The 22,543-nt window shown below is 39.3% G+C and overlaps 1 protein-coding gene across 4 annotated transcripts in view; it reads right to left on the bottom strand.

Moving 5' to 3' along the window:
• Positions 1–22,543, bottom strand: part of JADE3 (jade family PHD finger 3) — a 166,692-nt gene that overhangs the window by 54,319 nt on the left and 89,830 nt on the right. For all 4 annotated transcript variants that reach the window (XM_059911193.1, XM_059911189.1, XM_059911192.1 and 1 more), the window contains 3 exons: positions 18,317–18,373; positions 17,460–17,539; positions 159–316 (listed from right to left, as the gene is read on the bottom strand). In XM_059911193.1, coding sequence (XP_059767176.1) covers positions 159–316; positions 17,460–17,539; positions 18,317–18,362 — 284 coding nt within the window. In that variant the 5' untranslated portion in view covers positions 18,363–18,373. The remainder of the gene's footprint in view (positions 1–158; positions 317–17,459; positions 17,540–18,316; positions 18,374–22,543) is intronic.

Genomic DNA, 22,543 nt, shown 5'->3' with positions numbered 1-22,543 from the left:
TGGTATAATCTGCCATTGGTCTGAGTGAATTGCTGAACATGGTATGTGACTTTGCATTATAAATGTTTAATTAGCCACTCAAAGTCTCTCCTCAAGCAGCACACAGATAACCATAAGAGCATTCATCCCCTAAATCAAAGATACAAGCATGAAAATACCTGAGGGAAGGCTGTGGAACAGTGTCTGGACTGGCTGGTACCTGGACTCCCTTTTCCCATTCTTCCTTCCATGTATCCGCAAAGAGGTAATAGCTGTCAGGATTAATATGGTGAGAGTCTGGAAGTTTCATCGCACTGATAAGGTCCTTCCGGAATACCTGGGAAGACATTGCATACACCTTGAGAAGATCATCACTATGGAACTAACACCATTTAATGTTCTCCTTTTAAAAAGACCATCCCCACCCACTCTGCACTTCAACAAGAGAGACGTCTCTTAACTTTGTAAATGGCCAGATCAACTTCTATTTGTAAAGAGTCTGAAGTATTGACAGGGAAGCCAGCTTGTTCTGGATTTAATAAAGAGTAAAGGGGTACTTCCTGAATTATTTTCCTGGGCTCCTTGAATTTAAATCAACAATACAGGTTACTCTTAAAGAGTCTGCGTAAAACAAACAATCCTTAACTCTCTCAAATTAAGCAACAAGTATCCTATGATAACTTATAATCCAGAGGAATGGATAAAGAAGATGTGGTACGTATATACAATGGAATACTACTCAGCCATAAAAAGGAATGAAAGTGGGTCATTTGTAGAGATGTGGATGGACCTAGAGAGTGTCATACAGAGTGAAGTAAGTCAGAAAGAGAAAAGCAAATATCGTATAATAACGTACATATGTGGAATCTAGAAAAATGGTATAGATGATCTTATTGCGAGACTGGGATTGACACATATACATTATTGGTACTATGTATAAAATGGACAACTGATGGGAAAATGCTGTATAACACAGGGAACTCACCTAGTGCCCTGTGGTAACCTAAATGGGAGGTAAGTCCAAAAGGGAAGGGATAACTGTATGTGTATGGCTGATTCATTTTGTTGTGCAGTGGAGGCTAATACAACATTGTAAAGCAACCATACTCCAATAAAAATTAATTTTAAAATAAATAAATAACTTATAATCGTTTATTTAGCTATCACCTTATTTTAAAATTATTTACTTAGACATAATTTTAGCCTTACAGAGAAGTTACAAAAATAGTACAGAGCTCCCATATACCCTTCACATAGTTCCCTCTAATGTTAACATCTCACATAACCAGAGTACAATTACCTAAACCAGGAAATTAACATTACTATAATACTATAATTAATCTACAAAACTTATTCAAATTTTACTAATTTTCCCCTAATGTCCTTCTGTTCCAGAATTCAATCCAGGATCCCACATTGCAGCAGCTGTCATGTCTCCTTAGTATCCTCCAATTTGTGATAGTTTCTCAGTCTTTCCAGACCTCGACACTTCTGAAGAGTACTGGTCATATATTTTATAGAATGTCCCTACAATCTGGGTTTGTCTGATGTTTTCTCACTGAGCTTATTCATTTTTGAGCAAAAATGCCATAGAAAGGTTGCTGTGACCCTCTTATCCCATTATATCAGGAATGTATGATGTCAATGTCTTATTAGTGCTGATGTTAAACTTTATCAGTTGGTTAAGGCAGTGTGTCTCGCTGGTTTTCTCAGCTGTTAGGTTACTATATTTTCCTTTGAAATTAATAAATATCTTAGAGGAGATACTCTGAGATCATAAAAACATCCTGTTTCTCCTCAAACTGTCATGGACTAATTTTAGCATCCACGAATAGATACCTTGCCTGTAACAGTTATTACTGTGGTATTCTAATGGTGATTTTCTATTTCCCTCAGTTCTACATTTACTAATTGGAGTTCCTCTGTAAAAAAGACCTGCCCCTTCTCCCTTATTTATTTATTGTTTGTTCGTTCGTTCATTCATTCAATTATTTATTTATATCATTATAGACTCATGGATCTATTTTATTCTTTGGGCTATAATTCAGTATTATTGTTATTTATCTTGATGCTCAAATTGTTCCACCTTTGGTCACTGGGAGCTCTTTCAGGTTGGTTTGCACCTGTGCTCTTTTGACACATCCCACCCTTTTTTGAGTATTTCCTTAACTTCCTGCATTACAACATGCCCCAGGAGTGTTAATATCCTCCACCTGATTATAAAAGCTTTTGATTTTATATGTTGACTTCACATTCTGCCACCTTACTGAATTCTTTTTTTTTTTATTTATATAAGAATGGTTCCAGCATGTATCTTTTTTTTTTTAAGTGTCAATTTCTTTATTTATTTATATTTATTTTTGGCTGTGTTGGGTCTTCGTTTCTGTGCGAGGGCTTTCTCCAGTTACGGCAAGCGGGGGCCACTCTTCATCGCTGTGCGTGGGCCTCTCACTATCACGGCCTCTCTTGTTGCGGAGCACAGGCTCCAGACGCGCAGGCTCAGCAGTTGTGGCTCACGGGCCCAGCCGCTCCGCGGCATGTGGGATCCTCCCAGACCAGGGCTCGAACCCGCGTCCCCTGCATTGGCAGGCAGATTCTCAACCACTGTGCCACCAGGGAAGCCCCCTGAATTCTTTTATGGCTTGAGTTAGTTTTTTTTTTTTTAATATTTATTTATTTATTTGGTTGCACCAGGTCTTATTTATTTATTTATTTTTATATTTATTTTTGGCCGTGTTGGGTCTTCGTTTCTGTGCGAGGGCTTTCTCCAGTTGCGGCAAGCGGGGGCCACTCTTCATCGCGGTGCGCGGGCCTCTTCACTATCGCGGCCTCTCCTGTTGGCTCCAGACGCGCAGGCTCAGTAGCTGTGGCTCACGGGCCCAGTTGCTCCGCGGCATGTGGGATCTTCCCAGACCAGGGCTCGAACCCGTGTCCCCTGCATTAGCAGGCAGACTCTCAACCACTGCGCCACCAGGGAAGCCCCCAATGGCTTGAGTTAGTTTTATCATTGACTTTCCTAAGGTTTTCTAAATATACTATCGCATCATCTGCAAACAGAATTTTGCATCATCTTTACCTAGTCTTATGTCTCCAATTGGTTTCTCTTGTTTAATTGCATTGACTAATACCTCTACTGATATTTGGAATAGTAATGGGGATAGTGGGCATATCTGTCTTCTTACTGAAATTAGTGGAAATGCCTCTAGTGTTTCCCCATGAAATAAGATACTAGGTTGAAGACTATGCCATATTTATGTTATAATGCTAAGAAAGTATCTTACAGTTCCTATTTTCTTGAATGTTTTATAATGCCCAAGTATTGAATTTTATTAAAGACTTCTTTAGCATGTATGGAAATAATTATATAGTTCTCTCCTTAGATATATTAATATGCTATATGATAATATTAGATTTCTTAATACTGAAACTTGCATTTCTGGAATGAATATCTATTTGGTCATGATATATTATTTTCTTAATATGGTATTATATTCGTTTTCTAATATTTTATTTAATATTTTTGTATCATTCTCATGAGTGATATTTATCTGCAGTTTTCTTTCTTTCCTTTTTTTTTGGTATTGTCTTTGTCTTTTAGATTTAGGTATCAGCGTTATGCATGATTCATAGAGGGAATTAGGACATTTTCCTTGCGTTACAATGCTCTAGAATAATCTGAGAATTATTGGGACTATCTGGTCCCTATGAAACCATCTGGACTTGGTGCTTTTTTGTGGGGTAGTTCCTTATTAATTTTCTCTACCTTTTTGGAAATTGATCTCTTTAAGCTTTCTACCTCCAATGGGGTCAATTTTGGTAATCTGTATTTCCATGGTAAGTTATCTATCTTATCCAGGTTTTCAACTTTATTTGTACAGAGGCTTGCAAAGTATACGCAGTTACAGCAACCTAAGTGTCCATCGAGAGATGAATGGATAAAGATGTGGCACATATATACAATGGAATATTACTCAGCCATAAAAAGAAACAAAATTGAGTTATTTGTAGTGAGCTGGATGGACCTAGAGTCTGTCATACAGAGTGAAGTAAGTCAGAAAGAGAAAAACAAATATCGTATGCTAACACATATATATGGACTCTAAAAAAAAATGGTTCTGAAGAACCGAGGGGCAGGACGGGAATACAGGAATAAAGACGCAGATGTAGAGAATGGGCTTGAGGACATGGGGAGGGGGAAGGGTAAGCTGGGACGAAGTGAGAGAGTGGCATGGACTAATATATACTATCAAATGTGAAATAGATAGCTAGTGGGAAGCAGCCACATAGCACAGGGAGATCAGCTCGGTGCTTTGTGACCACCTAGAGGGGTGGGATAGGGAGGGTGGGAGGGAGGCGCAAGAGGGAGGAGATATGGGGATATACGTATATATATAGCTGATTTACTTTGTTATAAAGCAGAAACTAACACACCATTGTAAAGCAATTACACACCAATAAAGATGTTAAAAAAAAAGCATAATGGAAAAGAATATGAAAAAGAATATATATATGTATAACTAAAGTCACTTTGCTGTACAGCAGAAATTAACATTGTAAATCAACTATATCTCAATAAAATTAAAAAAAAATACTTTTCCAGGAAGAAAAACAAAAACAGAAACAAAGTATAGACAGTTCCACTTTGCACAGCAGTGTGCACAGGGGTGAGGAGGACACGAATGATATGTTTACTGCAGCAGCCAAGAGGCTCCCAGTGCGAGCCTTAACCTTACCCCTGGCAAAGGATCCCTAGCTATGTGGAAAGTTCAAAGGCCAGAGGTAGGGGATGATGATATGGGTACAGCTAAAACTTGGACTTACAGAGACAAAGAGATTCCCTATAGTCCATTTTCTGCACCTTAAGCACAGTTAGGTACTGACAATATGGGAATGAATACCCATCTAAAGTTTGATGTACTGTTATCCTCTGACTGAACGGGCTCCTGCGTGATTGAGAGACACAGAAATGTACTCACAAGCCCAGGAACATGACTTAAATTGCTGTGGCAACTTAGGCTTTGTGATTCTGCCTTTTCAAGAACAGGAAAGAAGAATGTCATGAGTTCTTCAGCTAACTTGGCACTGATTTCACTGATGAAGGCCCAGTTAATGTCTAAACAATGAGGGAATAAACTTTCATATAAAAGCATACATACACTGATATATACCTCACCTACTAATTGCTGATTCTGAAAAAAAAAAATCAAACAACCACTTGCAGGTTTAAGGTAAATGTGTCTACATCTCTGGATTATCAAAGGAAGAGATGCCATCAAGCAAACATTTTAGCCTTTAATGCTAATCAAGGTTCTCTGAAGAGAAACACTGTCCAAGTTATGTGTAACATGAAAGTTGAAGCACAGCGCATGGTACAAGAAAGCAATTAATTCTCAGTTGGTGTAGTTCTGTTTAAACTGACATTTCACAGAGTACAGGACTGAACTATCACATAATCGAATGATGTCATTTAAATGCATAAGGACTCATTCCATTTGCTATTTTGCCAGGACAACTCTGCAAATGCCTGTTGGTTTCATTTAGGGAAGATTTAGAATTAATAATATGACCTGAGCAGGAAACCAACGTTAAACATGCTGGTGTCGAGGTGGCAACAAAATGACCTTCCTACCAAGAATCCTAGCCAATTAAAGTTAATTGGGTACTGTGCAGGGAGAAAGCTAAGTCTATAGGAAACAAAAAACTGGTGGTTTACTACATAATGCTTTGTATAAGGAGGTAAGAGAGGATCACAGACATACCCATTAACATGTTTTGCACAGGGCTCAGTGTTCTGGGTGGCTAGTTGGAGAAACTGAATCACCATTTTGCTGAACACTCTGATCCATTTCTATAAATTACCAGAGTGCCTTTAATGAGACAGTGGTTAACACGCGGTGGCAATTTACAATTGTGCTCAACTACTGCCTGTGGGAAATCCTACCTTAGCTCTGCAAAGAATACTAGAGCCAAGTATTTTTCAACCTCCTAAAATATTTCATTATTTTCCATACAATACACTTCTCAAAATAAATCAACTGATTGCAAAATCATGCTTTGGGATTAACAATAATCACACAGCATAAGCCATGTCTTCATACTTGATATAACTGCTTATGAAAGTCTGTTTTGTAGAGTTTCCTAAGTAGTCTGGAAACATATTGCAGTGGGCTGAATGGTGGCCCCGCAGAAGATATGTCCACATCCAAATTTCTGGAACCTGTGAATGTTACCTTATATGAAATGGGATCTTTGCAGATATAAATAATTTAAGGATTCTGAGATGAACGGATCATCGTGGAATATCCAGGTGGGGCTTAAATCCAATAACAAGTGTCTTTATAAGAGAAAGGCAGAGGGAGATTTGAGACAGAAGAGGAGAAGGAATTATGACCATGGAGGCAGAGCCTGGAGTGATTCATTAATCCACAAGTCAATAAATGCTGATAGCTATCAGAACCTGGAAGAGGCAAGGAATGGAATGCAGTCTGGCTGATTTTGGACTTCCGGCCTCTAGAACTGTGAGAAAATAAATTTCTGTTGTTTTAAGCCACCCAGTTTGTGGTAGGTTGTTATAGCAGCCCTAGGAAACTAATACACACATTTACCAAACAGAAGAGTAACTTGAAGACTCTAGACAAAGAAGCCAATGAAATCTGGCCCTTGTCCATTGCTTCAGAAATAGCAAACTTCCAGGGAACAGGCACTCTGTGAAGTCTGGGGAACCTCGGACTGCAGAAATACCAATCAACTCATACCTATTTTTCTTAAGCAAATGAAGGCTAAATCCAATGACTATTGTAATCTTCCCTTCCACCTTTAGAAAAAATAGACTTACATGGTAAGCCTGATTTCAATTTTACAAGCTAGCCAGATTAAACAGCGTCAGATCCAAGGTTTCTAGAGAAGCATTTTTACTCAAGGCAGAGTGCAAGAGTCTGCCTTATCTTGCTGTAGAAGTCAAACATTTCAAGTATGAGGCAGAACATAAAATGCTGAAGAGGGGATAGGAATTTAAGTTCAGTACTCAGGAAGATATCTGCAAAGTGATATGAAATATATTTACCAGACTGGTCTCATGAATCTGCTTCTGGTAAGAAAAGTCATTTTTAAAGGTTTTTAAAATAAACACAGGCAAGCAAAATAGTTACAGTGTATCCTGGGTAGAGGTATGAGTTTTATATACATATAGTGGCACACACATACATGCATATTTGTATATATTTTCACAAACAATAAAAGGATAAACCAAGAACTAAAAAAAAAAAAACAGCGTGGAGGAAAGGGGAGAAAATAGGGAGAAGAGAGACAAAAGCTGAATCTTTCTGAATGTATTTTGTTTCATAGTTTGATATCTGAACCAGGCAAATGTTTTATATGGTAAAAAATGAAATTAAAAATCTTTAGGGGACTTCCCTGGTGGTGCAGTGGTTAAGAATCCGCCTGCCAAGGCAGGGGACATGGGTTCAAGCCCTGGTCCAGGAAGATCCCACATGCCGCGGAGCAACTAAGACCGTGCGCCACAACTACTGAGCCTGCGCTCTAGAGCCTGCAAGCCACAACTACTGAGCCCACACACCTAGAGCCTGTGCTCCACAACAAGAGAAGCCACTGCAATAAGAAGCCTGCACACCACAACGAAGAGTAGCCCCTGCTCACCACAACTACCCTGCTCGCCACAACTAGAGAAAGGCTGCGCACAGCAACAAAGACCCAACTCAGCCAAAAATAATAAATAAATAAATAAATTTATTTTAAAAAAATTCTTTAGGACTTCCCTGGTGGTGCAGTAGTTAAGAATTCACGTGCCAATGCAGGGGACATGGATTCAAGCCCTGGTCCTGGAAGATCCCACATGCCGAGGAGCAACTAAGCCCGTGCACCACAACTACTGAGCCTGTGCTCTAGAGCCCGCGAGCCACAACTACTGAGCCCATGTGCCACACTACTGAAGCCCGCGTGCCTAGAGCCCATGCTCTGCAACAGGAGAAGCCACCACAATGAGAAGCCCGCACACCACAATGAAGAGTAGCCCCCGCTCTCAGCAACTAGAGAAAGCCCATGAAGCAACGCAGACCCAATGCAGCCAAAAATAAATAAATTTAAAAAAGAAAAGAAAAGAAAAAGGAAAAGCGTTAAAAAAAAAATCTTTAAAGAGAGGAATATGGGTCCAGGGACAGACTGCCTGGATTGGTCTACTGGTTTCACCACTTACTAGTTTGGGAAGCTGTCTAAATTCTCCATGTTTGTTTACTTATTTGTAAAACAAGGATAAGAACACTTACCTCATAGGGGTAGTTGTAGGGATTAAATAGGTGAATTTATGTGAAGGTCTTAGCATGGTATTGGGCTCACTGTAACTGCTAAATAAACTCTAGTTGCAGTTATTTTATTATCATCATCATAGTCTCAGCTTTAGTTCTAAAAGCAGAAGGAAGTATATAGCTGAATTCTCCTCTTTAGTCCATAAAGTAATTGTTGATGGGTAAAAGGAGATGTGAGTTCAGGGCTCAACTAAAACGTGCATGGTTTGACTCCCAAAGACAGTGTTCCCAAGCAAGAGCTCCATCGAGAACTTTAACCAACATTCTATAGGTCATGAGGTAATGCAGAAACTTCACAAAATGAAACATGGCTATTTGTTGCTAAATTAAAGATTGTGAATGAGGGATCTGGATGTTGACACTGACCTAGGTAATGAAGTTGACAAGTTTTACAAGTTCTTAACTGTGTGCCTATTTTATATGCACTGGTAGTTTCCCCAAAAGTTCCTGAAACAAAAATGCTTTGTACTTACCAGATATCTGCTCATTTATGGTCAAAGAGGGGATTCACAGGCTAACATACAGCCCAGAAGCTATGCCAAGTCCAACAGTGCATGCACATCTTGGCCTCTCAGATGCTTGCAGAAACAAAGGAGGCCTCACTATGAATCCAATTAGAATATCAATGCTTAACCTGCCAGAGCCACAAAATGAAAATGCCCTTCATGGACAGCTCTGGCTTTTACTGTTCTCATTAACATCTCTCAGTGGGCAGTTTCTTATAAGCACAGCTAGTCTGAACATTTCTGTGACATTTTTTAGAGGAAAAGCCAAAACATTTGCTTCCTGTATGACACAAAGGGGAACACTGTCTGGTCCATGTATAATGAAGCAGAGAGATTGATCAGTTTTGATTCATAGTCACTAAATCTGAAACTATACATAACTGACGACAAACAGATGTCACCCCCAAAGCATTAAAAAACAGCTGCAAACACGGTAACTCTATTTAATCAAAAGGAATTAACTGTAAGTGATTTTCTTAGAATTATACAATCTTAAGGCAAGAAAAGATTTTTCAGGTTATCTAAAAGAATCAACCACTTAAAGCAGAGAAAACCTAGCAAAGAATACAAGCTTGTTCTTGTATCAACAAAAGTAGCCAGTGTTGTCAAGATACTGTGTCCCACGCTGGTTTTTCCAAGGAAGCAAAACTTATTCAATTTCTAAGTTTAAAACTTTAAAAATCATGGAAATACTTTTCAGATAGTTTAAAATAATTCTTAGGTTTCTTATAAAGAATAAATAGGACACTTCTGATGGCTAATGGGCTGACATCAACTGGAACATCGATTCCCGTAAAGCAATGTACTTTTGGGCTGCTTAGGTAGGTTTGATTATTCTCCTTACCCTGTATCAAACAGAGGCATATACATCCTGGTAATGGAGGAGGAGGAACAATTGAGTCTGACTTGGCGATGTGAGCAATTTTCATACAAGAGATGACAACTGAGGTTTGCTTTGAAAGTTTTTCTCCCATTCCTCAATGTCTCTTTTTGTGCATTAAGTGTGCATTTGCAAGCTTAGTACTTTTTATCTGCTGTGGGTCAGAAAACCAAATAATCAAGCTTGTTAGAAATACAGGTAAAGTGATATAAATAGGCTCTATTTGAGAGTATGCAGTGTTCTCCGCTGAGTTAAAATATATGAGCTTTCACTCTGTTGCTATGAAAGTCTTAGATATAATAAATGAGACTCTGGGCCTAGAGAAGATATGCAGTCAATCTTTTAAGATAGGTTGATATATATTATAGACCAGTCAGACTAATATTAGGTGAAAATATGCAGGCTTTTGAGAAAGAATAAAAGACTTTTTAATATATTCAAATTGGTCATCTAGTACTATGAGCTTTTTCTAGGGCAATTAGCTTTTTAAAAACATCTTTTAGAATAGGAGCCCTTTTGAGAATCAGATGAAGGCTACCAGCTCAGAAAAAAAATACACATAAAAACATACCCTTAAAAGTCTGTATACAATTTTCAGAAGGTAGCAAAGCCCCTGAACCATATGTGGAATTCACACACCCCTAGGAAATACTTCTCTAGAGGATAACTCAGGGAGGCACACACAGGAATCTCACCAAAGCACTAAACATCAAAGAAAATATTTGTCTATCAATGCAGCCAATTAAGCCCCAGTGAAAAAGATCATTTATATTGCATTTCAATGACTAAAAAATAAGGTTTCATCTTGGACCTGTAGAGAGTCAGAAAAAAGAAATTCTCATCTTTACAAGAAGAAAAAGGCAGGAGAGGCAGCAAATTAACGATTTTTTGTGAAGCCATTAGAGAAATGAGTCACAGGACAAATGGTCAAACTCAAAGAGAGACAAGCACGCCTGCAGGGAGACACAGGACAGGAGCATTTCCTTACTTGGGGCAGAAGCCACAGCAGGAACATTAAACTAGAAATTCTGATGAATCTCTGGGGGCTAAGTGGGGACTACTATGAGAATATGAAGTTTCTGGGGGCTGTGGTCATAGGGGGTTCCCACCTTCTTGTAAGCTTTTTCTCTAGAAACCCAGGAGGGCACTCACAGGGAAGATGGGGGAGAACCTGGAGAAAAAGCTCCCCCAGTGGTGCTGTCTGGGTCGCTGGTGCTCAGTGTCCTGGCTCCCTTATTAAACAAAAGGCTTCATCTACAGAGGAAGGATTTCAAGTGAGGGCACTGGACTAGTGCTGTGGGAAGGGAAGAGCACCCAGCCTCAGCTTCCCTGTGTTACTCAACGGAGAAAAAAGCCTTAATCTGCAGGAGAGAAAACCTCAAGGACATAGACTGAGAATACCAGAGGATACCTGCTGCAGGCATTCAGGAAAATAGTGGGCAGGGGCAAAAATGCTCTACCCCTGAAGGCCACCTCCCCAACCTCACCCCCAGACACAGGACCACTACACACTCCAAAGACTGATACATAATCAGAAGAGTAGAGAACACCACCTCTCCCTCATACCCTACCACCACACTAAAGCCTCCAGTGGTAACAGTGGCTTACAGCTAGGAGAGCTGCAGAAGACAGAATCTCTCTGAGGACAAGCACAAGGGGAAAAGTCAAGAGACGAGACAAAAACAAGGTTACCTGAGGAATTCCAAGTCTCTGGTACCCATAGCACTAACAAATTTCAAACACTCTTGTACACTGCTGGTGGGAGTGTAAACTGATGAAACCCCTTTGGAAGATAGTCTGGCATTACCTCAAATGGTTAAACAGAGTTACTATATGACTCAGCAATTCTACATCTAGGTGTTTTGGAAAACATATGTCCACCTAAAAACGTGTATATGAATGCTCACAGCAGCATTACTCATAATACTACAGAAATGGGACAACCCAAATGTCTATCAACTAATGAATGGATTTTAAAAATGTGATATATGCATACAATGGAGTATCATTTAGTCATAAAAAAGAAATGAAGTACTGATACATGCTACAGCATGGATGAACTTTGAAAATGTTATGTTAAATGAAAGAAGCCAGATACAAATAGCCATATATTGTATTATTCCATTTATATGGAATGTCCAGAACAGGCAAAATTGTAGAAACAGAAATTAGATTAGTGGTTGCCAGTGGCTGGGAGTAGGGGCCCGGGGAGTTAACTGCTAATGGATAGGGAGTTTCTTTCTGGGGTGATGAAAATGTTCTAAATTTAGACTGTGGTAATGGTTACCCACGCAACTCTGTGAATATACTAAAACCCACTGAATTATACACTTTAAGTAGATGAACTGTACGCTGTAAGAATATTTCAAAAAAGATGTTAAAAATGTCTTTTAAAAAAGAACAATTGTTGTGGCATCAATGGACATCACCTGAGAGGCTTTGACATCCACTCCCACCCAGCAATAACAAGGCATTCCTCCTCCTCAATGTGATATCAGCAGAGACTGGGTAGGGAGCCTGGACTATCACCACTGCCCATCAGTAATGCAGTACCCCTTACCACACCACTCCCCCTGCTATCAGTGGAGGTAACAAAGTGGGGATTTCCACCCCTGCCAAGCAGTAATGAGACACCCTTCCCCCTTCCCAGAGAGATAACAGAACTACCTTCCTAGAGAGATAACAGAACTAGGATGGGGAGCCTAGGAATTGTGTAACTGGTGGTAAAAAGTCAGTGTCCCTCTTCCCCACTGGTCTGGTTATTATGGAAGCCTGCTAAAACAGATTTAAATAAGACTTAGTGTCTGATAACATAATACCAAAAACCAAACCAAACCAAAACAAAACAAAAACCCAGCCCAGGATGCAATAGGAAATCGTTCATAATACTAAGAACCAGGAATAAGAGACCATCAATAGATACCAGCACTGAGATGACACAGATGTCGGAATTATCTGACAAGGATTTTAAAGCAGCCATCATAAAAATGCTTCAACGAGAAATTACAAACACTTTTGAAACAAAAAAAAAACGAAAGTTTCAGCAAAGAAATAAGAAGATACAAGGAATAACCAAATGGAAAATTTGAAATGGAATAATATAATAACTGAAATAAAAACATAGGATAGGCTCAATAGAATAATGGAATTAACAGAATAAAGGAACAGGGAAAAAGAGAAATTAATCTAACGAACAGAAAGAATATACATTTTAAAAAAAATGAAGAGTCTGAAGGACCTGTGGGAAATAACAAAAGATCTAGCATTCATGCAATTGAAGTCTCAAAAGAAGAAGAGAAAAAAAGGTGGAGCTGAAAAATAGCTGAAGAAATAATGGTTGAAAATGTCCCAAATTTGGCAAAAGATATAAACTTAGATTCAGGAAGCTGATCAAAGCCCAAACAGGATAAACCCAAAGAAATCCATGCCCAGGCATGGATTTCTAAAGTTTTCTTTGGAAAACTAAAGACAAAGAAAAATCTTGAAGGCAACTGGAAAAGAAATGACTGATTACCTATGGGAGAGCAACCATTTGAATGGGAGCAGATTTCTAATTAGAAACCATGGAGGCAAGAAGGAAGTAGAACATTTTTCAAGTGCCGAAAGAAAAGTTCTGTCAAACCAGAATTCTGTATCAAGTGAAAATATCCTTCAGGTAAAACCAAGACATTCTCAAATGAAGGAAAACTAAGAGAACTTATCACCAGCAGACTTCCCCTAAAAGGACAGCTAAAGGGAGTTCTTCATATAGAAAGGAAATAAACAAAAGGAAAGTTGGAACATCAGGAATAAAGGAAGAACAAGAGAATAAAAATACGGGTAAAGGGCTTCCCTGGTGGCGCAGTGGTTGAGAGTCTGCCTGCCGGTGCAGGGGACACGGGTTCGAGCCCTGGTCTGGGAAGATCCCACATGCTGCGGAGCAACTGGGCCCGTGAGCCACAACTACTGAGCCTGCGCGTCTGGAGCCTGTGCTCCGCAACAAGAGAGGCCGCGATAGTGAGAGGCCCGCGCACCGCGATGAAGAGTGGCCCCCGCTTGCCACAACTAGAGAAAGCCCTTGCACAGAAACGAAGACCCAATGCAGCCAATCAATCAATCAATCAATAAATAGAAATGTTGTAGAATTATTAAAAAAAAATACTGGTAAATATAATAGACTACCCTTTTCCTCTTGAGTTTTATAATAATATTTTACTGTTGAAGCAAATATTCTAACATTGTCTACTGTAGTTCTCAATGTATGTAGAGAAAATATTTAAGACAACTATATGATAAAGGCGGGGGTGGGGTGGATAAACAAACCCAAATGGTGGTAAGCTTCCTTTACTTCAAAGTGGTAAAATGTAGAGACCAGGAGACTGATGTCATGTTTGTTAAAGGCCCTTCCTTTTAAAGGTTGCTTCCCAAGAGCAACCACTAAAAATCTACACAAAAATATACCCTTAAAACCACCATAGAAAAATCAACATGGGGGAATTCCCTGGCAGTCCAGTGGTTAGGACTCTGCACTTTCACTGCTGAGGGCCCAGGTTCAATCCCTGGTTGGGGAACTAAGATCCTGTAAGCTGTGTGGCACAGCCAAAAAAAAAAAAAAAGAAAAAGAAGAAGAAAAATCAACATGGAATTTTTAAAAATGTTCCAAGTAATCCACAAGAAGACAGAAAATAAAAGAGGAACAAAAAACCCAGAGAAAACAAACAGAAGAATAGTAAAATGGCAGACTTAAACCAAACAGTAGTAAAAGTTACATTAAATATAAATGTTTTAAATATGCCAATTAAAAGACAGAGATTGAAAGAGTGGATTAAAAAATGACCCAACTATATATCATCTGCAAGAAACTCATTTCAAATAAAAATCATATGTATAAACGAAAAGTGAAAGGATGGAAAAAATATACCATGTACCATGTAAACAGGAATCAAAAGAAAGCCAGAAATGATATTAATATTAGATAGTATAGACTTCAGAGCAAACAAAATTACCAAAGACAAAGAGGGACATTACATGATGATAAATTCACCAAGAAGATATAGCAATCCTAAATATGTATGCACCTAGCAACAGAGCTTCAAAATACACAACGCAAATTTGATAGAACTGAGAGGAGAAATAGACAAATCCACAATTACAGTTGGAGACTGCTACAGCCCTAACTGAACAACTGATAAAACTACTAGGCAGAAAATCAGCCAGGATACAGAAGAACACCATCAACCAATAGGACCCAACAACAGTGGAATACACATTCTTTTCAAGTGCCCATGAAACATTCACCAAGATAAACCATATCTTGGGCCAGAAAACAAACCTTGACACATGTAAAAGAACTGAAACATACAGACTATGTTCTCTGACAAAAATGAACTCAAACTAGAAATCAATAACAGAAAGATAGCAATAAAAGTCTCCAAATGCTTGGAAACTGAACAACACACTTCTAAATAATCCATGGATCAATGAGGAAGTCTCAAGGAAAATAAAAATATTGAAATGGATGAAAATGAAAATAAACATACCAAAATTAATGCAGTGCAGCTAAAGCAGTATTTAAAGGGAAATTTATAGCACTAAAATTCATATACTAGAAAAAAGGAAAAATTTCAAATAGCCTAAGCATCTACCTCAAGAATCTAGAAAAAGTACAAAATAAAACTGAAGCAAGAAGGAAGAAAATAATAAAAATAAGAGCAGAAATCAATGGAAATTGTAAAGAGAAAAATGAGAGATGATTTCACTGATATATAGAATAATTTGAGCAATACAATATATTATGTAGTACTGGATTATAACCCAAAGTATAAAATAAATATATGTCAGTCCATACTGATATAAATAAGTTATTAAATAAAATTTTTAAATGAAGGAAGCATCCAAGGAGGTTCTTACAATTGCTTAATTTTGGGAAACAATCAGATTATCTAATAAAAAGCTCTTGGCACAGAAAATTACAATAAATGGTACCTATGAGAGGTAGGCGTGATAATGTCCATGTTATAATGACAAAACAAATGATTGCAGAGAGATGAAATAAACCAGCCAAGCAACACATGGAATCAATCTTTTCTAATGCCAAGGCTGGTTTTGTCCTACAATATCAGGTTCTCTCTTTTATAATAGAATGGGACATATAAATGAAAAAATTTGCTTCCAGTAGCCCAGGTCCCCTATCTCTTGCAACAAAAGACTGATATTCTCACTGACTCGGAGGCAGCAGGCCTTAAGACCCAAAGCTCTTGAGTCACTTTATGTTAGAGGACTGGCTGTCCTAAATGGGAAAGTAGCAAGGTTTCTTTCTCACCATTCTGTAGTCAAAGCCTCCTCTGGATAGGTGGGAAATTTGTTCTGCTCCTGTTTATTTGCGTTTTATTCCCTAAGTTTTTCTGCATGACACAGACACATATAAATACACACTGATATTCTACTGTGCCCAGAAAGATCCCTGGCAAAAGGTGAAAATGAAAAGTGACCTCTGAGAAAGGGAGAAATGCTCTCTCTGGCTGACACCCTAAAGCAATGCCCCCCCCCAACTTGCATGAGGGCAGGTGGAACCTGGACTTGTTTCTAATCAACAGAATATGGCAGACATGATGGGATGTCACTCCCTCGATTAGGTTATGTTATGTGGCAAATGTGATGGGATGTCATTCTCATGATTATGTTATATAAGACTCAGTCTTAGCAGACTGGAGTAAAAGACTCTCCCCTTGCTGGCTTTGAAAAAGTAAGCTGCTGTGTTTTGAGAAGTTCTATGGGGAAGGCCACATGGCAAAGAACTACAAGCAGCCTCTAGGAGTGGAGGGTGGTACTCTACCAAAAGTCAATTAAAAACACAGGGACCTCAGTCCTCCAGCTGGAAGGAGATGAATTCTGCCAACAATCTGAATGAGCTCGGAAGCAAATTCTTCCCTAGTCAAACTTCCAGATGAGAACACAGCCCAGCCAGCACACTGACTGCAGCCTTGAAAGACCTTGAACAGAGAGAACCCAGTCACGCTGTGCCCAGACTCCTGACCCACAGAAACTGAGATAATAAATGTGTGCTGCTTTAAGCCAATAATTTTGTGATAACATATAATGCAGCAATAGTTAACTAATACATTCCCTTTTCCTTTGCAGCCAAGGAAGACTACTCATAGTAGAAGTGAAGATAGACAAGGTCAGTTTCTCATCATTTAATTATCAAAGAGGAAAGTCTGTAGGATTCATTAAACAATTACCAAATCCAAGTGCAACCCTGGCACTTTGCTGCCCTTGAGGCAGAAGATGACTAGCCTCACAAGGACTGGCCCATTTTTCCTGGCCTGGTGGTAGTGCTCTGAAGGCTGTGAGGACTTACCAGAGCCCAGATCTCCAACCCAGTCCTTTCCTTCTCTATCCACGACTTCCTCATCTATCCTTTCCTGCACTGCCTCCCACCTGCCAACTTAGCTCTTTCCTATCATAGGCCAGATCTTTGGCTCTTTTGGTCCTTCCCAATTCTCCAAATCTGGCTCCCTTTGACTTCTTGGCTAGGAGAGGATTTATATTCTAAAGCCAGGCACTTAGGTGTCATCACCAAAATGAAAGTACAGTGAAGATTACTGTTTTCCCCAAAGGAAAAAGGAAACAGAATCTTTCTTGAAAAACAAAAAAGTTCATCAGAAAACAAGCCTATCCATTGGCATGTAGTTTACTCCTCACGTCTCCAAGATCTGGGTATTGTAGATATGTAGGCAGAAGGTAGCTATCTGTCTATTTTTTAAGTCTTAAGAATTTAATATCTGATCTCACCTCAGCAGGTTTCTTGTGTTCATTTGGAATTTTTGACTTGCTCCTATACATTGAGCCAGAAGTAAAGGAAGTGGAAGGACCTGCAAAAGATAATTAGGAAAACATACTGAGACTTATTACCTGCTATTATAACTAAATGTCATCCAAAAGAATATGAAATATATGATGGAGAAGAGCACAGTGACCTCATACCACTGAAGAAAAGAGTTAAATTGCAACCAAAAAAGTTTCATAATGGAGTTTAATGACATTTATGGATGACATCCCAGGGTGCAAAAGCTTCAACAATGCTAACGCTGAGGAGATTCAATTTGGTGTAATCATATTTCATAATAACTTGGAATAACACAATTCATGTTCCATCTGGAGAAAAAGTATCTGCAAAAGCAACTGAGAAAACTAAGAATGTGGAGCAGGTAATCTGTGTATCCTTCAGCACTTCCCCAAATGCTACTGTTAATAAAGTTGTTGTCTTTTAAAAATGATGACTCATCCAGTCAAACACTTAGTACCTGAGCTACGAATAGAACTGTAGGGCCTACAATTTATGCTCTCATACTTTTCTTACTTTCTAGAAAAGAACTGTTAAATCATTGGTAGATGTGGCTTTTGTTGCCTGGGTAAATAAAAAGTGAAAAACAAAATGCTATATGCCACATAAAACCAATTCTCTCACCTAACTTATCTATGTCTAATGAAATTTAAATGAATAAGAAAAATGGTACTCCAAGCTTTCCTTCCTAGAAACATTATTTTTTACCCATTGAAAGAAGCATGAAACAGCTTGTCCTCAAGTCAAAGAAATCCTCAAGGATTACAGATACAGAGGTTACCAGCTGTTGGCTGGTTCTACTCACTCTCGTCTGAACTGTCACTGCTGCTGAGAGTTCTATGACGTTTCATCCTGGAGCATCCTGGGAAAGAGAACAACACTGAATAAAATAGTCAACACATACATACCCATCCCAGAGGGCAGTCAATACTGCTCAAGAAGCAGCAGCAGGCAAATCACACAAATCAAATGATTTCTGTTAAGAATATTCTCAAATGACCTAGAGTGATGGGAGAAGAGTACTACCAAAGTCTCCAATACACAGTGCGTCAAAGACTGGGTGAGGCCACATATTAGCTTTAGGAGGAAATCCAAGCAGCAGAGAATGAATGGTATAGGATTGGCTGGAGCCTCAGATGTGGCCACATGACCACTGTCCACCCAAACAAAGGGGGGCAGCCACAGGGCCATCATCAGCCAGGGATCCCCAATAAGAGAGGAGCAGGAAAGGAAAAAGCAGTTGCAAAGGCAGAGCTGTCAAGGGCCAAGGTTAAAAGGCATGAGACATGGCTGGCTGAAGAAAGAACAAGTGAGGCATGTCCCATCTTTAAAAGCACAACCCATTGCTTTTCTGCCTGCCCTTTCTCCCCCTTTCTCACTTTCTACCTGTTCCCATCCCACAAACAACTAGCCTAATTTAAAATTATATCTATCTATCCCAAGAAATGCTATAGAAAGCTCCTATATCATGAAAAATAATGTTTTTAATTAAAACTTCCAATGGTTTAAGCATCCTTGTGTGTGTGTGTGTGTGTGAGAGAGAGAGAGAGAGAGAGAGAGAGAGAGAGGGAGAAAGAGAGGGAAAGGGAAAGAGAGAAAGAGAGACCAGTGACAGGTAAAAAAGAGGCACCATCTTTCTGGGAACACATCAGCACTAGAGAGCAGAAAAAAAGGAAAACACGGTAAGACACTTTAAGTCACAAAAGAAGTGCTGAAAATATAAACTAGAAAAGACAGTGATACAGTCAATAACTAACATTCTTTTATGTGCCACAGTATATAAAATGCTACTAGGGACAAACATGATCCAACAAGGAATAAAGGTCAGGGCTACTGCCTTCAAGAGACTCACAATCTACCAAGGAGATAGAAATCCAAGTACAAGGCCACTATGAACAATCAGGAGTAACAGAAACAAAACTGTATGCTAAAAAGCTAGTAGAGCTCCATTTCTGGCATGACAATGTGAAGAGATTTGTGGATCCATTCCCCAGTGAAACTGGTGAAAATTACTCAAAAAATAAACAAAAAACACTCATTTAAAATCTCTGGAGGGCTTCCCTGGTGGCACAGTGGTTAAGAATCCGCCTGCCAATGCAGGGGACATGGGTTCGAGCCCTGGTCCAGGAAGATCCCACATGCCACGGAGCAACTAAGCCCGTGCACCACAACTACTGAGCCTGTGCTCTAGAGCCTGCAAGCCACAACTACTGAAGCCCATGTGCCTAGAGCCCGTGCTCCACAACAAGAGAAGCCACCTCAATGAGAAGCCCATGCACTGCAACAGAGTAGCCCCCACTTGCCTCAACTAAAGAAATCCCGTGCAGCAACGAAGACGCAATGCAGCCAAAAATAAATAAATAAATAAATAAAAATAAAGTTCCCTTTAAAAAAATAAAATAAAATCTCTGGAAATGGTCCTAAGGGCATACAGAAAATGAAGAAGCACTTATTAAAGAAAATCTACTACAACTCAGTACATAAAGTCAGAGTCTATGGTATTTGGACCTAGACCCACTCCCTCCATCCCCGCTCCCAGCACAGATATCACACCAGACTAGTGCAGCCAAGAACACAGAGCTCCCTCTCCTCCAGCTCCCAGTTGTAAAGCTTTCTCCTGGGAAGAGCAGGATGTGTGTTTCTCATCTGGTCCACAGCTACTACTGGTTGATGAGGCTAAGTTCCAGACAACTATGGCTGAGAGATGGGGGTTCCCTTCTTCCAGGTGGCCCCCATTCCCGGTATGGAGGCTAAGTCCAGGGGTGTGATACCACCAAGAATACTGAGGCCCTAATTGTCCTGGGCCCAGCTCGTGGGTTCTACATTAGGAGAGGCAAACCTAGGAGACCTGGGGTCACCAGTCAGAGGGAAACACATCATTGTCCCCACCCCCTGCACTAGAGCTGTGGCTCAGAGATTTTGTCTAGGGGGAGAAGTAGGCCATAGAATAGAGGGCTCTAAATCTTCCCCCAATGGAACTGACTTCATTTGCAACAGTGTGTGGAGAAGTCCAAGCCTACGCTAGCATGCTGGAGAGAACCAAGGAAAGAAATAGCTGGGAGGAACCATCCTGGGGTCAGAAGAAATCTCTAATACTGATCTCAGGAACTATCCCTTCAAAGGAGCCCTAATTTGATTGGATCAGTCTGGGGAGCAACATATGCCCCAGGGCACTATTAAAAACAACAGCAATCAGTGGAGTTTAACAGCTGGACATGGTCAGGGAAAAGAGTCAGAAAGAACCCTGCCAAAACCACAGTCAATCCCAGGGTGACTGTGGGCATACCAAAGGCTGCATGGCTAAGAAGCAACATCAAGACTTCACACTTCAGGGCAAAGGGTGAGAGTAAATAGGCTTCAATAAAATAATGCAGCCAGTTACTAAAAAAATTCACAAGCAAATAACAATAAAGAGCCCTGAGGGGCGGTGGGGCACCAGTAATGAGTTGCTATGTTATATTATCTAAAATGCCCAGTTTCTAACAAAAAGTTACGAGACGTGTAAAGAAACAGGAAAGTATGACCTATACACCAGCAAAAAAGCAGGCAACAGAAACTGCCTGTAAGTGCAACCAGATGTCAGATTTAACAGGCAAAGACTTCAAATTAGCCATGTAAATATGTTCCTAGAACTAAAGAAAACCATGAACCAGGAAAAAAGATGAAGAAAAATGTACAAAGCCTGAGAGAAATGTGGGGTACCATTAAATGCACCAACATATATGTAATGGGAGTGCCACAAGGAGAGAGAGAAAAAAGCAAAAAAAATTTTTTTTAGTGGCTGCAAACTTCCCAATTTAACTGAAAAACATTAATTTGCACATCCAGGAAGCTCAAAAAACTCCAAGTAGTTTATACTACTACTACTACTACTACTACTACCACCACCACTACTACTACTACTACTATACTACTGTCTGCAAACAGCTGCACAAATAGATGGCATATCATGGTCAAATTGCTCAAAGCCAGACAAGGAGAAAATCTTGAAAGCGGCAAGGGAAAAATGACTTCTCACTTATAAGGGAACCCCAATAAGATTAACAGCTGACTTCTCATGAAAAACAATGGAAATCAGAAGGCAATGAGATAAGATATTCAAAGTGCTCTGTAGTGATGTTGGCACATATCAGTGAATATATTAAGAATCATGAAACTGTACACTTTAAATGGGTGAACTGTATGGTATGTAAATTATAACTCAATAAAGCTGTTATTTAAAAAAACGAGTAGGATTAGCATAAGTATCAAAATTATTAATCAAATTCTATTTGTCCTACTATCAAAGTCAACTGAATATTTCTTTTCTTAAATTGCGATATAATTGACATATAACACTATGTTAGTTTCAAGTTTATAACATAATAATTCAGTATCTGTATATATTGCAAAATGAAGAATGTTTCTTTCAATAGGATGTTAACCTCCCGTCACATAAATTTTGGGGGCTGTGTTTGGTTCCCAGTGTAAAACTCAAGACATTCAAACACTCTTCTGAAATGCAAACAAAAACAAGTCACAAAACACTTCCCATCAAAAAAGAATATAATTTAAAGTCACAATGAACGTAGAAATTTAAAGATAAAAGTAATATATTTTCTAATTATTCCCCATTGAATGCACAAATCTACCTAGAGTAGCACTTCATTTGTCTGATACCATTGGGATGTTCCATATATGTAAACTTTCCAGATAAATGGTGTGCCCAAACATTTAGAATCCTATTATCAATGGGAACTTTTCTGAAATATCCATTTATTAGTATTCTATTGTTGCAGCAATAAGTTACCACAAACTCAGTAGCTTAAAACTACACAAATTTATTATCTCTAATAGTAAGTTCAGTGGGTTAGAAGTCTAATACAGGTATTCCTAAGCTAAAATCAAGATGTTGGCAGGGCTGTGGTCCTTTCTGGAGGCTCTAGGAGAGAATCCATTTCCTTACCTTTTCCATCTTCTAGAGGCCATTCACATTCCTTGGATCCTGGCCAGCTTCCTCAATCTTCAAAGCCAACAACACTGCATCTCTCTA

Source organism: Balaenoptera ricei, chromosome X, assembly GCF_028023285.1.
Source record: "Balaenoptera ricei isolate mBalRic1 chromosome X, mBalRic1.hap2, whole genome shotgun sequence".
Lineage (NCBI taxonomy): Eukaryota > Metazoa > Chordata > Mammalia > Artiodactyla > Balaenopteridae > Balaenoptera > Balaenoptera ricei.
This window is presented reverse-complemented; position numbering and strand designations above follow the sequence as displayed.